At 54.7% G+C, this 14,617-nt stretch overlaps 1 protein-coding gene across 1 annotated transcript; it reads right to left on the bottom strand.

The window, feature by feature from the left end:
- Nucleotides 1–6,426: 6,426 nt before the first annotated feature.
- Nucleotides 6,427–8,785, bottom strand: LOC129087006 (keratin, type I cytoskeletal 16). The gene is made up of 6 exons (XM_054593776.1): nucleotides 8,273–8,785; nucleotides 7,761–7,843; nucleotides 7,467–7,623; nucleotides 7,193–7,354; nucleotides 6,969–7,094; nucleotides 6,427–6,651 (listed from the first exon to the last, which is right to left on the bottom strand). Exons 1-6 carry the CDS (start codon nucleotides 8,783–8,785, stop codon nucleotides 6,427–6,429), a joined length of 1,266 nt encoding a protein of 421 aa, XP_054449751.1.
- Between the last annotated feature and the right edge of the window lie 5,832 nt (nucleotides 8,786–14,617).

Below are 14,617 nucleotides of genomic sequence, written 5' to 3'. Positions count from 1 at the left end.
AATGCAGTCTGATTTGGGTCTTGAATCGTCGTTCGATCAATCCAGGCAGCAAGGCATTTCTGAGAGGAAAAGCTGGTTCCCTTAGGGAAGAACAAACTCACATTTCTGTTTTGATAATGTTCTTCTTTAAAGGGATTCACGCTTTACGTCTACAGGATCCAGCAACAAACAGGAGAAATGAGGTCCCTTCTCTCAAGTTTTACTAACTGGGAGACCCCAAGGAAGTTTTTCTCCCCCTTCATTATTTGGGACCTCAGCTTCCCCATCTGTGAAACAGACGCCTTTCTCACAGAGCTTCCCAGGGGTCTGCTGATGAGTGCGCCTGAAGACACCAGCAGGAAGAGCTTTGATAAAATCTCTCCCCACGTCCCGGCAGAGGGTGGTGTACATACTCTGCTTCAGCATCTCGTCACTGAAAGACTCATGAGCAGCGCCCCAGCTGAGGAGGTTTTAGTAACCCAGGCCTGCGCTACATCTCAGTGGAAGGGTCCTTCTAGAACTTTGGCCTTAAATGTGACAGATGAATCCATTTACAAAAGAGATTTAATTTTAAAAGAAAATACTCGAAGTTGGTGAGCATGTTTTGAAATAGGCACTCCCATTCCCCGCTGGCAAAATATGTATGTCGATACAACTTCTCGTTAAATCAATTTGGCAACGCTACTCAAGAACCTTAGAGCAACCAGTATCTTCTCACCTAGTCACTATTCTTCTGGGCATGTAACCTAAAGAAATGATGCAAAATATCTGTAAAAGCTTTATGAGGAAAGATGTTCATTTCTGCTTTATTTTAAACGGCAACCAAAAAAGAAAATACAAACAGCATTGACGATGCAGTGGCCTCCCCTTAACTTTCAGTTTCACTTTCCATGGTGTCAGCTACCCACGGTCAACTGTGGTCTGAAAATTTTAAATGGAAAAGTTTCCGGAATAAATAATTCGGAAGTTTTAGGCCTTGCGCTATTCTAACTGGCGTGATAAAATCTCATGCCAACCCACGCTGTCCTGCCTGGACACGAATCATTTTTTTGTCCAATGTATCCACTCTGCACACATTACCCATCGTCTCAGCTATTAGATGGACTGTCGTGGTATTTCAGTGCTTATGTTCAAGTCACCCTTATTTTACTTAATAACGGCCCCAAAGCACAACGGTAGTGATGCTGGCAATTCACATGCACCGAAGAGAAGTTGCAAACTTTATTGTAGGATGTGTTTCTGGGAGAAAAACATAACATATATAGGGCTTGGAACAATCCATGGTTTCAGGCTTCTACGGGGCGGAGGCAGGTCTTGGAATGTATTCCCCACAGATAAGGAGGGACTACTATATAACATTTTTAATAACATGTGGAAGTGCTTCTTTTATAAAATTAATAAAAACTGAATGCAAAACTGTATAGACATTCTGTGCAATTGTAGTTATGTTTTATATACTAAATAGAAGAATTATTAAAGCCATTATTAATAGGCTCAGAGAGATAAAAGAAACTACTCCATCTTGACAAAAGAATAAGAGACTATTAAAAAAGTATCCAGAGAGAAAACAAGGACTTCCAGCCAAGATGGAGGCATAGGTAGATACACTTTGCCTCCTCGCTCAACCAAAAAGAGGACAACAACAAATTTAAAAACAAAAAAATAACCAAAATTGCCCGAAAATCGAACTACTTGGAAGCCTGACAACCAAGGAGCTAAAGAAGAAACATTCATTCAGACCAGGACGATGGGCAGAGACGGGCAGCTGAGGAGGGGATGACCCACGGCAAGGTGGTGGCTGAAGGACCAGGCAGGTGAGGCTGCAGCTGGCAGACCGGGAGGTCCTACACTTGGATGCAAATAAACCGGAGGAACAGCAGGGGAGCGAGACAGACCACGCAACCCAGGGTTGCAGTGCGGGAAAAGCAAGCCTCGGAACCTCTGGCGTTAAAAACCTGTGGGGGTTACAGCAGCAGGAGAAACTCCCAGCTTCACAGGAAAGTCGGTTGGAGAGACCCACGGGGTCCTAGAATGTACAGGAACCCACACACCTGGGAATCAGCACCACACAGGCCCAGTTTGCTTGTGGGTAGCATGGAAAGTCACTAAAAGCCACTGAGAGCCGAGCAACTGCATTGTGCCCTCTCCGGCCCCTCCCCCACACAGCGTCACAGTGCAGCGACCTGGGTTGCCCCGCCCTGGGGAATACCTAAGGCTCCGCCCCTCCCAACTTAACTGGCACGCTGAGACAAAGAAATGTGGCCCAAATAAAAGAACAGATCAAAGCTCCAAAAATAGAACTAAGTGATGAACAGATAGCCAATCTATCAGATGCACAGTTCAAAACACTGGTAACCTGGATGCTCACTGAATTGGTTAAGTATGGTGGCAAAATGGAGGAAAAAGCAAAGTCTATGCAAAGTGAAATAAAGAAAAATATACAGGGAACCAACGGTGAAGTGAAGGAAACCTGGACTCAAATCAACGACTGGGAGCAGAAGGAAGAGATAAACATTGAACCAGAACATAATGAAGAAAAAAGAATTCAAAAAAATGAGGAGAGGCTTAGGAACCTCTGGGACAACTTTAACTGATCCAACATCCAAATCATAGGAGTGCCAAAAGGAGAAGAGGAAGAGCAAAAAATTGAAAACTTATTTAAAAAAATAACAAAGGAGAACTTCCCCAATCTGGCGAAGGAAATAGATTTCCAGGAGATCCATGAAGCTCAGAGAGTCCCAAAGAAGTTGGACCCAAGGAAGCACACAACAAGGCACATCGTAATTACATTACCCAAGATTAAAGATAAGGAGAGAATCTTAAAAGCAGCAAGAGAAAAGGAGACAGTTACCTACAAAGGAGTTCCCATAAGATTATCAGATGATTTCTCAAAAGAAACCTTGCAAGCAAGAAGGGGCTGGCAAGAAGTTTTCAAAGTCATGAAAAGCAAAGACCTACTTCCAAGATTATTCTCTCCAGCAAAGCTATCATTTAGAATGGAAGGGCAGATAAAGTGCTTCCCAGACAAGATCAAGTTAAAGGAGTTCATCATCACCAAGCCCTTATTATATGAAATGTTAAAGGGACTTATCTAAGAAAAAGAAGAAGATCAAAAACTATGAACAGTAAAACAGAGGGGAGAGGGAAGGGAAAGAATGGGGGAAAAGGTACAGGGAATAAATAGCATAAATAGTAGGTACAAAGTAGACAGGGGCACTTTAAGAATAGTATAGGAAAAAGAAGCCGAAGTTTACATGTATAACCCATGGACATGAACTAAGGTGGGGGGAATGCTGGGGGGTGGGGTGGTGCAGGGTGGAGGGAAATAACAGGGAGGGAAAAAATGGAACAACTGTAATAGCATAATCAATAAACTATATATTTTAAAAAAGTATCCAGAGTTATAGGGCATTAAAAATATATATTAGCCCAGGCTGGTGTGGCTCAATGGGTTGGGTATCATCCTGCAGGCTAAAAGGTTGCCAGCTGAATTCCCAGTCAGAGCACATGCCTGGGTTGCAGGCCAGGTCCGTGGTCGGGGGCGTGCAAGAGGCAATTGATTGATATTTCTCTCTCACATCAATGTTTCTCTGTTTCTCTTTCTCCCTCCCTTCCCGTCTGTCTAAAAATAAACAAATAAAATATTTTAAATATATATCATATTTTTTAAACTCTAAATAATAAAATTAGATGGCAAAAATTTTGGAAAACCTCAGAAAGCCAGTAAAAAGAAAGGACAGGCCAGATAGAAACTGGAGTGAGCTGCAGAGCAAAGGAAGAGTTTCAGAAAGAGAGGAAAATGAGGGAGGACACCAAACATCAAATGAATATTCAAGAAAATTTCCCAGAACTGAAGAGCACGGGTTTCCACATTAAAAGATTCTGCTTAGAACGCGATCCAGAGGGTGAAAACACAGCCACATCAAGAGAGAGCATGTGATAGTTCAGCCTGCTAGACAGAGAGAGAAAAACCCAAAAGTTCTAGGGGAAGGGGTGGGAATGGGATAGTACCAAGAATCTATAATCAATCAGCATTAGACTTAATAGCAACACTATTGAGAGATGCCGGGAGACAGTGTGACAGTACCTTCCAAATACTGAGCAAAAATTATTTTCAGGCTAGAATTCTATACCCAGCCAAACTGTCAGTCAAGGATGAGGGGAGTGAGGGTAAACTAACCATATTTTTAGACATAAAAGTCTAGGAATCCTTTCTCAGAAACTACTAGAGAATGTACTTCAGTAAAATGAAGGGAAAATAAAAAGAAAAAGGAAGACGTGGGACCCAGGAAACAAGGGACACAGCACAGAACAAGGGACAGCCAAGATCATGGTGAAGGGAGATTCTCGGGTGACAGCAGGCCCAGAGAGCACCCAGACAGACCGAAGCAGGAGGACAGGAGGCTCCAGGAGGGACATCTTTGAAAAGATGAAATTGATGGAATAGGCAGCGTTCAGCACATCACACATGCTTCCAGCAGGGAATGCGAGAATAAGTTAGTGGTAGGGACGTAGAAAACCTAAACAAATTGAGAAAGAGATCTTTACTCCAAGGAAATAAAATGTAATATAAAATATGATTTGATTCTGAATAATATTTAATAGTCATAATAATGTAAACATTAAACACTTATGTAATGAAAATATGAGTATATCAAGAGGATGGGAAGAAGGGAAGTAAGGAAGAAGTGGGAAGAGACAACCCTGCATAAGAGAGTTAAGTCAGTCCCCGCCTTTACAGCAGGACATCAGCACTCAACATCAAAACTGACAAAATCAAAGAACCGCAGTAGAGGCTTGTTGTCAAAAATGAGGAGGCAAATGCCAAAAGTAACAGCTAAGAAAGAGGGAGGGGTGAAGGAGTTCTGTGACACAAACTGGGATGGCCTTTTTATAAAAGATTGCATTATGTTACACATACTAACTGACGTTTTTGAATTAAAAATTTTAAATATGGAAGGCACCCATGGCAAGTGCAAGGTGTGACACGTCACAGCCGGTCAGGTATGGCTGAGTCATGGGTACCGAGCAGAAGGGCAGGACAGAACCAAAGCAGGTGGAGAAGGGAGGGCCAAGCATCGGAGGGGAGAGGGAGCAGCACCAGTGGTCAGGCAAAGCCGGCCTGACCACCTCCTTGTTCCTGGTCTTGACCACACTCTTGTGAGAAGGGTCATTGGGCAGAAGTGGGAGTGGGAGAGATGGGCAGCAAGTGGTCACTTCTAGGGAGAGAGGAAGCAGGGTTGAATGCGGCGGTGACACGGGGAACGAAGGGGCAGGTATGAGTGGTCAGATGCTTCCTAGGGGACTCATCAGCGTGAACTTTATGGGCTGAGGGGGCCTGCGGGAAAGGAGGGGAGTATGGGGGTGATGAGGAGCAGTACGTTGGGAGGAGAAAGGTTTGAGCCACGGACACCATCCCCCAGGCAGAAGGCTCAGCCTTCCACCATCCAACACAAAAATCATGGTGTGCAGGAGTGAGGAGCCGGAGGTAGGGCTAAGAGCTCACGCTTTGGAGTCTATGATGAGGTAGGGTGGTATGAAGGAAAGGCATGGGTTTTGTCACCAGACAGCCCTGGGTGTGCCCGCAGCCGTGCTACTTAGTATCTGCGTGACTTCATGCCAGTCACTTAACCTCTCTGAATCCCAGGGTTGTCTCCATTCCAACATGGGCCTGACCACACCCGGGTCACAGAGTTGCTGGGAAGGTGTAAGGAAGGAACCTCCGTAAAACACCTCACATGATGTCTGTCAACATGGGTGACTCCTTCCCGTCCTGTATCTCACCCCCACTTCCCGATGGCACGGAGTCTGCCAGGAAGACCCTACAAACTCTTCGGAGCTTTGGTCTTTCCGGCATTCCTTGGGCTGTGAGGTCCCAGAAGGTTCCTAGGAAGCACCTTCAACTCCCCTCCCAGCGTTTCAAGAACAGAGACCACACAGGTTTGCATCAACCAGAAAGTCAGCTTTATTAGCCCATCACCAGCTGCGGGGGAGGGGGACGGGGGAGATAGCTGGGACCTGCGCTGGGAGAAGAGGGGCCGGACCCAGGCCTTCCGGAGCTGAGGCCAGCGGGTGGGCCAGAGGCTCTGGCAGAGGCAGCTCAGATCTTGGGGTTCTGGCCCTGGCTGAAGCTTGACGAGCCCTGCTCCTTGAGGATGGGCCGGGTCTGGCGGCCGGAGGAGGAGGAGGAGGCTGTGGGAGAGGAGAGAAGAGGTGAGAAAGGCTCTGGCAGCTCAGCTGGTCCCGCACAGCGGGGAGGGAGGGCTGGAGGCTCTCAAGTGCCCGGGACCCTCGGAAGCCTTACCATCTCGGGAATAGGATTGGCTGGACGAGAATTGAGAGGAGGAGAGACTGTGGGAGAGAAAAGATAGGGCAGTTAGAGATGCTGGGAGCAGCACGGGGCAGAAGGGTTTATGGGACAGAACTGGGGGGACAGGGGACAGCCACTCACTGGGAGTCCTCGCCCTCCAGCAGGCTGCGGTAGGTGGCGATCTCCTGCTCTAGCCGTGTCTTCACGTCCAGCAGGATCTGATACTCCTGGCTCTGCTGCTCCATCTCACAGCGCAGCTGGGCCAGCTGCTCCTCCACGCTGCCGATCAGCCCCTGGATCTGGGACAGCTGCATGCAGTAGCGGCCTTTGGTCTCCTCCAGGCTGCCCTCCAAGGATGCTTTCTGTAGATGGGAGAGAGAGAGAGAGAGAGAGAGAGAGAGAAAGAGTCATCAGTGGTGGTTACTGCTGTTTCTCCAGGTCTCTGGTGTATTTTCTGTGAGGTACATGGATTTTGATCCCAGTTCAGCTACTGATGGCCAGAAAACAGAGAGAAAATTACCATTCTGGGCCTTAACTTCTCCACCTATAAAATGGGTACAATGATCCCTCCATCCCACTCTTGGGGAAAGAGACTTGGAACGGTTGTTGTGGCAGTGTTGAGGGCTTGGTGGCCATTACTGGTGACTTGGGGGTTGGGGCTGTGCTCGCTTTTTCTTACCATGCTGAGCTGGGACTGCAGTTCAATCTCCAGGCCCTGGAGCACCCTGCGGAGTTCGGTCACCTCGCTGCGGCTGCTCTGCACTAGTTCGCTGTTGGAGGCCACTTCTTTGTTCAGCTCCTCGGTCTGAGACAGGAGAAAGAGCAGAAGATGTGAGGCACTCCAGGCGCTCCCCGGCCCCCAGCGGGGAAGTCCTGCCGGAGGGCTGAGGACCCAGGCCTCACCTTGCTCAGGAACCAGGCCTCGGCGTCCCTGCGGTTCTTCTCTGCCATCTGCTCATACTGGTCTCGCATCTCGTTCAGGATGCGGCTCAGGTCCACACCAGGGGCAGCGTCCATCTCCACATTGACATCCCCGCCAGTCTGACCCCGCAGGGCAAGCATCTCCTAGGAAGGGATGGCCAGAGGCAGTCAGCTCAGCTGACCCCTCTCCTGACCCCAGGTGCCTCAGCAGCCCCTTGAACCTGCCTCCCACCCACAAGGCCAGCAGCAGCCTCACCTCCTCGTGGTTCTTCCTCAGGTAGGCCAGCTCCTCCTTCAGGCTCTCGATCTGCATCTCCAGGTCGGCCCTGGCCAGGGTCAGCTCATCCAGCACCCTGCGCAGGCCGTTGATGTCGGCCTCCACGCTCTGGCGCAGGGCCAGCTCGTGCTCGTACCTGGCAGCACAGAGGTCAGGGCATCACATTCCATCCGTGAGGCTTCTGAGGCTCAAGGCCTTCTGCTCCTCCTGGATAGACAGCCCCCCTTCTCGCCCCCTCCCTTTGCTCTCTGCCCTCAGCCCGGGGATGCTTACTTGGTCCTGAAGTCATCAGCTGCCAGCCGGGCATTGTCAATCTGCAGAATGGGCTGAGCGTTCTCGATGGTGGCAGCAATGATCTGCAGAGGCGGGGAAAGGGCAGGGTGGGCTCAGAGGCGAGGAGCACAGATGGGTGAAAGGGGCCTCCCCACACTTGGGGGTTGCCTGCCTTGCAGGTCAGGCCGCATGCTCCCCCAGCCAGCCTGCTGGGTGTGTAGGGGGTGCTCCCCACCTCTCCCATCTCCCCATCCTGGGCCCGAGGCTGAGAGAAGCTGAAGGCGCAGTGCAAAGAAAGCTTGCAGGGAATAAAAGAGCCAGGGTTCCAGGTCGGGCTCAGATGCTGAAAAAGAGCCCTCTGCCACCAAGTCTCTGAGGGGACCTTGGCCACTCCCCCCAGGCCAGATTCAGTCTGTGAAAGGGAGATGCTAGCAAGCAGATTCCTAAGGGCCACTGCAGCCATGACCTCTCCCGATGCTCCCCCGCCAGAGCCTCCCGCCTGGCCCACCCACCTTGTTCCTCAGGTCCTCAATGGTCTTGAAGTAGGGGCTGTAGTCCTTGGTCTCACTGGGCCGCTGCCTCTGGTACCAGTCGCGGATCTTGACCTCCAGGTCGGCGTTGGCCTCCTCCAGGGCACGCACCTTGTCCAGGTAGGAGGCCAGGCGGTCATTGAGGTTCTGCATGGTGAACTTCTCGTTGCCAGAGAGGAGGCCGCCATCGCCGCCACCGAAACCAGCACCAAAGCCGCCGCCGAAGCCGGCACCAAAGCCGCCACCATATCCTCCTCCAAAGCCACTACCCAGGGCTCCACCAAAGCTGCTACCACTGCTGAAGCCACCGCCATAGCCGCCCCCGAGCCCACAGGCTCCCCCGGAGGAGTAGCGGGAGGAGGAGACAGACATGCCCCCGAAGGCGCTGGGGGCCCGGCAGGACCCTCCAGCCAGGACAGAGGACATGCGGCTGGAGCCAAGGCCACAGGAGCCCTTCATGGAGCCGGAGGTGAACTGGCGGCTGCAGGTGGTCATGGTGCCAAGGAGGGAGGTGAGTGAGCGAGTACGTCGGCAGAGAGGAGAGAAAGGTGCTCAGAGAGTCTGGGAAGATGCTGGGGCTGCTTCAACCCCTGGCACCTTTATATGCACCTGGGGAAGGCGGGGCCACCCCAACTGCTGACTCGGGGTTCCCCCTGGATTTCATCACTCCAGGTCCCATCCAACTCCCTACTCCGGATTACTCAGTCTGGGGTCCATTCACTGTGCTGCGCTGCTCGGAGTTCCCACCCAGCTTTGAGGGGCGTGGGGCCAAGAGAAAATAGACAAAAGAGAGTCAGTGGTGACTCAGGCTAGGCGGCAGGAATCTGCTCCTGTTCCTGGAGCCCGAGGGGACAGCAGGGCCTTGGCGCAGGCGGCTTAATGGCGGCCGCGTCCCCAGGCAGTGAGTCAGCCCCGGGAAGGACTCCCTGCCCCACGGTGACAGCCTCAGCGATGCCCTCGCAGGGCTGGCTCAGCAGGCAGCCCTGCGGACCCTTTGCGCCGGCTCCTGACAGGAGAGTCCGGTTCAAGGCCTCTCTCTGCTTGGCTCACTGTGTGACCAGGGGCCCCTCACCTACCCTCTCTGAGCTTGCTTCCCCTCAGCAAAATGACAAGGCTGGACTGGGTGATCTTGCAGTCTTTTCCAGTTCTAAAAAGTCTATGACTCTCTTTCCCTTACTGGATGCAACCTGTCTGGGAGGCCGCCGTTGAGCCCCCAGCACCTCCGGAAGGGGCATGCACCACGGACCCGCACGTGCTGCGGAGCTGACAGGCGGCGGCGGCTTGACTCCCGGCACAGCCGCTCGCAAGCTGCACAGCATAGGCAGCCCTTTCACACATCTGAGCCTCGGTTGCTGTTTTTCTTTTTTCATTAAATTTGTAAAAGGGGAGGACCCCAGCCACATGCAGAGGAACATGCAGGAATAGCCCCTCTGGCCTCTCCCCCGGTGGCCCGCTCTGATCCATTCTTTCCTGCCTGCACAGCTGCCTCTCACCTGCCTCCCAGAGCCCACTGCTAGGCTCTGGCCCCTCCCCCCACACCCCTGCCCTCCTGCCTGCGCCCCCTCACTCCCACCCTTTGAGCAGCCCACCCCCGATGCACTGCTCCTCCTAGTCACTGGCACCCACGATAAACTGTGATGGGAGGGAGTCCCTATCTTGCCACTGGTACCATGAGTGACCCCGGACCCCACCGTGGGCTTTAAGTCCCCACACTGTGTCCAGGGTTCAGTTCCCAACAGTTTTCTCTCAAGTGTCCACAGATTCCTGGCTGGGCTTGGCAGCTTCACTCATTCAGTAGAGGGCAGGGGCGGAGGAGGTAGCTCTCTAGTCACCTGCCATACCCAAACCGCATGTAGAGTGCGCTACCAGTGCCACATGGTTCTGAGAGGGGCCCGTTCCTGCCACCAGTGCACAGACAGGGAGCTGGAAGGGTAAGTGGGCTTCCCAAGACTCCCATCAGTGGGGAGCTGAGGTTTGACCCCATCTGTCTGTCTGTCCAGCTCCAGCCATTTCCACCAGCCTGAACCACGCTCTCTCTCTGTCTCTGGCCCTTTTCACTGCCTTGAATTCATCCTGTGGTATAGAGGGAAAACCAGACAGAGGGGCGATCCCCTCAAGTCACTAAGCCCGGGACTAGAACCCAGAGTTCAGGCAGCGTCCGCTCTCCCAGGGGGCCTGGCAGGCCGGGCCCACTGTGTCCATTCTCATCTACCTCCCTACGGTGCCCTGAAGGAGCTCGGCCCACAGCGGGCATGACCCGGAGGCAGGACTGGGAGAGTCCTAGAGGCCTCCTAGGGGTGGTCTGAGGGGCGACCTCCAGAGCAGGCCATGTCCTCGCTCCAAAGTGCCTCTTGGTCAAGGTGAGTGGAGCGGAGAGGGCCTGCCCCAGCCCGAGCCCTGCTGGGCGATGCCACCACAAAACCCTCTGCCTCAGCACAACCAGGCTTCCTTACCGCCAGGCCGCGCTCCATCAGCCACTTGGCTTGTGGGCACAGGCCCCAGAAGTATTAGCACACACCTCGGGACTAGGCCTGGGAGATGCTCCCCTGCCCACACCCGCCAAATGGGCAAACGGGCCCTAAAATTTGGGGCAAAAATCCTACCATCCCAGGTGTCAGGATGGGCCTGGGATTCAGGTTGAACTACAGACTCACCACTCTCAGAACTGAAAAATGACCTTTGAGGTCCCCAAAGGCCACCAAGCTCCAACCAAAGAGAGTGAAAGACTTGTCCTGTGTTATACCGCATGGACACAGAGGAACAGAGACTCAAACCGGCCTCTGGGAAATTTCCTTCTTTGTCCCCAGCACACCCTCCTCCTCCGTTCTAATTGGATTGATGCCCCTCCCCCATCCCTGGAGGCTGCGAGGGCGGGAGGGGCAGTCGGGAGAGGGGGAGGTGTTGCACAGGCCCAGGCCTGAAGGTGCAGGGAGCTACCTGGGCTGAGAAGCTGTGGGAAGGAAGCTGCTGACCAACCATCAAACATTCCATCGATACTGCGAACCAAGTGCCCATCACTGCCCAGCACTGGCGCATAGCGGGTGGGGGAGATGTGACCTAGTCTCTAGCCTTGGAACTTATCATTTGACCTGGAGAGAAAACTAAGGCAGGAATGCAGCACCCAGGGCAGAAAACCCTTGGGTGTTCTTTCCTCGGGACACAGCTGGACGAGCGTCACCAGCAGCAACAGGGGGTCACCTCCAAGACCCCCTTCAGAAGGTGGCTGAACCAGGGGTGGCTCTGGCTGGGCCTCTGAAGAGCTGAATTGGCAAAGAAGGAGGGGGAGCGCTTCCTCCATTACACCTGTGCCAGGGTCGCCGGGCCTGTGGGTACTTCCACCCAGCTGGCGCCTCTCCAGGCGGAGGGTTCGCCTCATTCCTCTCTCCTCGGACGTCCCATCTCAGGTGTGAGGTCAGCACATCCCAGAGTTGGCCGGGAAATATTATTGGCCAACACCAAGGCCTCAACTTGCCACGCTTTCCAAACCTGACCGATCCCCAGCACCCATCCCAGTCCCCGGGCCCTGCTTGGCCCGCTGCATCAGCATCACAGGACAAAGCTGGTTCTGGGGACGGTTTTCTCTCTGGGAACCGGTCAGGCCTAGGGGAGGGAGGGCAGGAGACAGAGGCCCCCGGGAGACTGAGGGGAGAGAGGACGCAGCTGCAGTGCCCTCAGCCCCTGCTGGCACCCAGAACCACGGCTCCCAGAGAGGGTGAAGAGAGAAGAGGCTGGACGAGCCAGGACAGAGGCAGCCCGGCTGGAGTCGGGCAAACCGGGATCAGGTGTTAGACAAGTCGTTCGGCCTCTCTGAGCCTGTTTCCTTCTCGGGGAAATGGGAAGATCAGCACTACTTCCCAGACACATTGAAGGTGAAATTAATAAAGCACCTGGCACAGACTGATGGTCATATTGCATTTATTCACAGGTATTTATAAGGTACATAGTATGTGAACTCAGAAGCAAAAAAACAAAAACAAAAATGACCAAAAAAAAAAAAAAACAAGAAGAGAAGCCCTCCTGGTGGGGAGAGGGGGCAGAAGCAACCCCAGCACAGTGCGCTGCAGCTGTGACCGGGGGTGGAGGGCCCCCCCCCCCGGAGAGGGCCTGCAGGGGGCGGGGCCGGGCCCTCTGGGAGTGAACACCGTCCCTGATCCAGGCTCTGGCCCCTGACTAGTCCCAGGATCCGGGTGAATCTGAACACCAAGCTCCCCCATGTTTGATGCCCCGCTTCCGAGGGTGGGGACTGTCACAGTCCCTCACAACCGTCTGCACAGCCAAGAGGCACTCAGGGAAGCCCATGGCACAGCCACCCACAGCACAGACTAGCCCCGGAGACCCACGCTGCCTAAGGGCTGCGGGGGCATTGTCAGCCCGACGCTGTGCCGTGCTCGCCACTCGTAGGCTGCGGCCCCTCGGGGTCCCTGCGGGCCAGGGCCTGTGTCTCTTGCTTCCCCTGGCCCCCTGGAGAACCCAGGCACAGAGCGATGCAGTACCATGGACAGTGTGACTGCCAGGTGTCTCCCAGCAGGAAGCGCTGCCAGCTCACCCTTCCGGGACGCCAGAGCGGTGGAGGAAGAGTCACGGGGCCTGGCTACCGCAGGCCTGGGACCGAGATGGGCAATCAGGTGCATGCGTGTCCATCCAAGGAGAGTGGGTGAGGTGGCGCTGAGGGCAGTTACCAACAGGTTCTCTGATAGGAGCAAAATATTTTGTGCAGGAGGTGGGTAGGTGCATGCACACGAACCGAGAGACCCTCTGCGGAGTCCCCTGTCCAGCCACAGGCAATGGCCCCAGAAGCCTGGGTCAGCTTGGGATGCCCGGACAAAGCCACCAAAGTCCCCCACACCACCCCCAAGGCAGCACAGGCCCCTGAACCTATTCACTGTGCCCTGAGGCCCCCACCTGCGCAGGCCTGGGTGCAGTCTTTCTGGAAAGGGTGAGGCTTCCCCTCTCTGAGGCCCGGACTATCTCCTGCGGACCCCCAACATCAACACAGAAGCCACCGCCTCCCTCAGCTCAGCTCCCAGAGCACCCGGCTGCTCCCCACTATGGCCCCCTGAGCCGCTCTCTTTGTGGGCAGGGGTTTCTTCCCCAGCAGAGGGGCACAGTCTGGGCTATGTCTGGCCAGCCCCATATTCTGACTTCCCCTTAGCCACTGCACCTGTAGGAGCGGACCCCCAGAGTCTGGGGAGGGAGAGCCGCTAAGAGCCTGAGGTCGAGCAGGAGGCGGGACTCTGGGTTCCTCCTCCCAGCACAACTGTCTCCTTCCAGGGCCCTGCTCCACCCCTGGCATGCCAGACTCCAGACAAGGGCTGAGTCACTGCCCCTCAGAGCCTCAGTGTCCCTGTGCACACAATGCGGTGCCTCTTCCCAGAGCCCTCCTGCTTCCTGGAACAGTTGTTCAAATAAATGAGATCACCCTCCAGGTGAGCCATCCTCAGCCCAGGGCTGGTTCTGCTGGTTGTGGCCGGATGTACGTGGGGGCCTCAGGGGTACAGGGCCACCTGCCTGTCCTCCATCCTTGCCCTGACTATTGCTCAGGCAGCTGAGAGCCGCCAGCCTCTGATGGAGCCCAGCCCGCACACCCAGCCTGCTCGGAGCACTGCCGTTGCCTCCGCAGGCCCGGGCTCCGGGCGCCAGCCGAGAGCCCCCACTATGGGAAGGAGCCCGCTGTCCTCGCCGTCCTCGGGATCAGGGCCAGAAGGACCGTTAGCTGGGGTTCACCTCACTTCTGACGTACTGCGGATTCTGAGGTCCAGCAAGGAGCTGCCCAGAGCCCCACACCCAGCCGCCCGCTTCATAGACAGCACTGGTGCCGCTGCCTCACCTGCCCCCGCCCCGCCCCGCCCCGCCCCGCCCCGCCCCGCCCAGGCCCCGCCCTCCGTCTCCAGGCACCAAGACCGAGCAGGTGTTTGGACACCCTGGTCTGACTGTGCAGCAGCAGACAGTCCCGGGCTTGTCAGTGAATTGGGGCGAGGGGCACCCCCTCCTCTCATTAACCCCTTCCACCCACTCCTACTTCTCGGAGAAAACCAGGAAAGCAGGCTGGCCCCACCCAGTGGTTTCCGGATTTACTCAGAGGCGGACTTCCAGGTGTCAGGCTCCGCCCCAGCTTCTCATCACCCGCCACCTGCGGGAATGGGGCGGGGGCCCAGCGGGTCCTGGGCGTGGCTCCCCGGGGCTGCCCCAGGATGTGTTTCCCACCCACCCCCACCACTAGGCTGCGGAAACCAAGAGGCCAAACTGCCGCAGAGGGTGGAGCTGCTCCCCAGCTACGCCCCCAGCACCCCAACCCTGAGCAGCAGCTCACCATTTAAGGAAACGTCC

Source organism: Pteronotus mesoamericanus, unplaced genomic scaffold (assembly GCF_021234165.1).
Source record: "Pteronotus mesoamericanus isolate MK-2021 breed Mesoamerican mustached bat unplaced genomic scaffold, CSHL_Meso_final scaffold_476, whole genome shotgun sequence".
Taxonomy (NCBI): Eukaryota; Metazoa; Chordata; class Mammalia; order Chiroptera; family Mormoopidae; genus Pteronotus; species Pteronotus mesoamericanus.
Note: the sequence above shows the minus strand (reverse complement) of the source record. Positions and strands in the feature narration are given on the sequence as shown.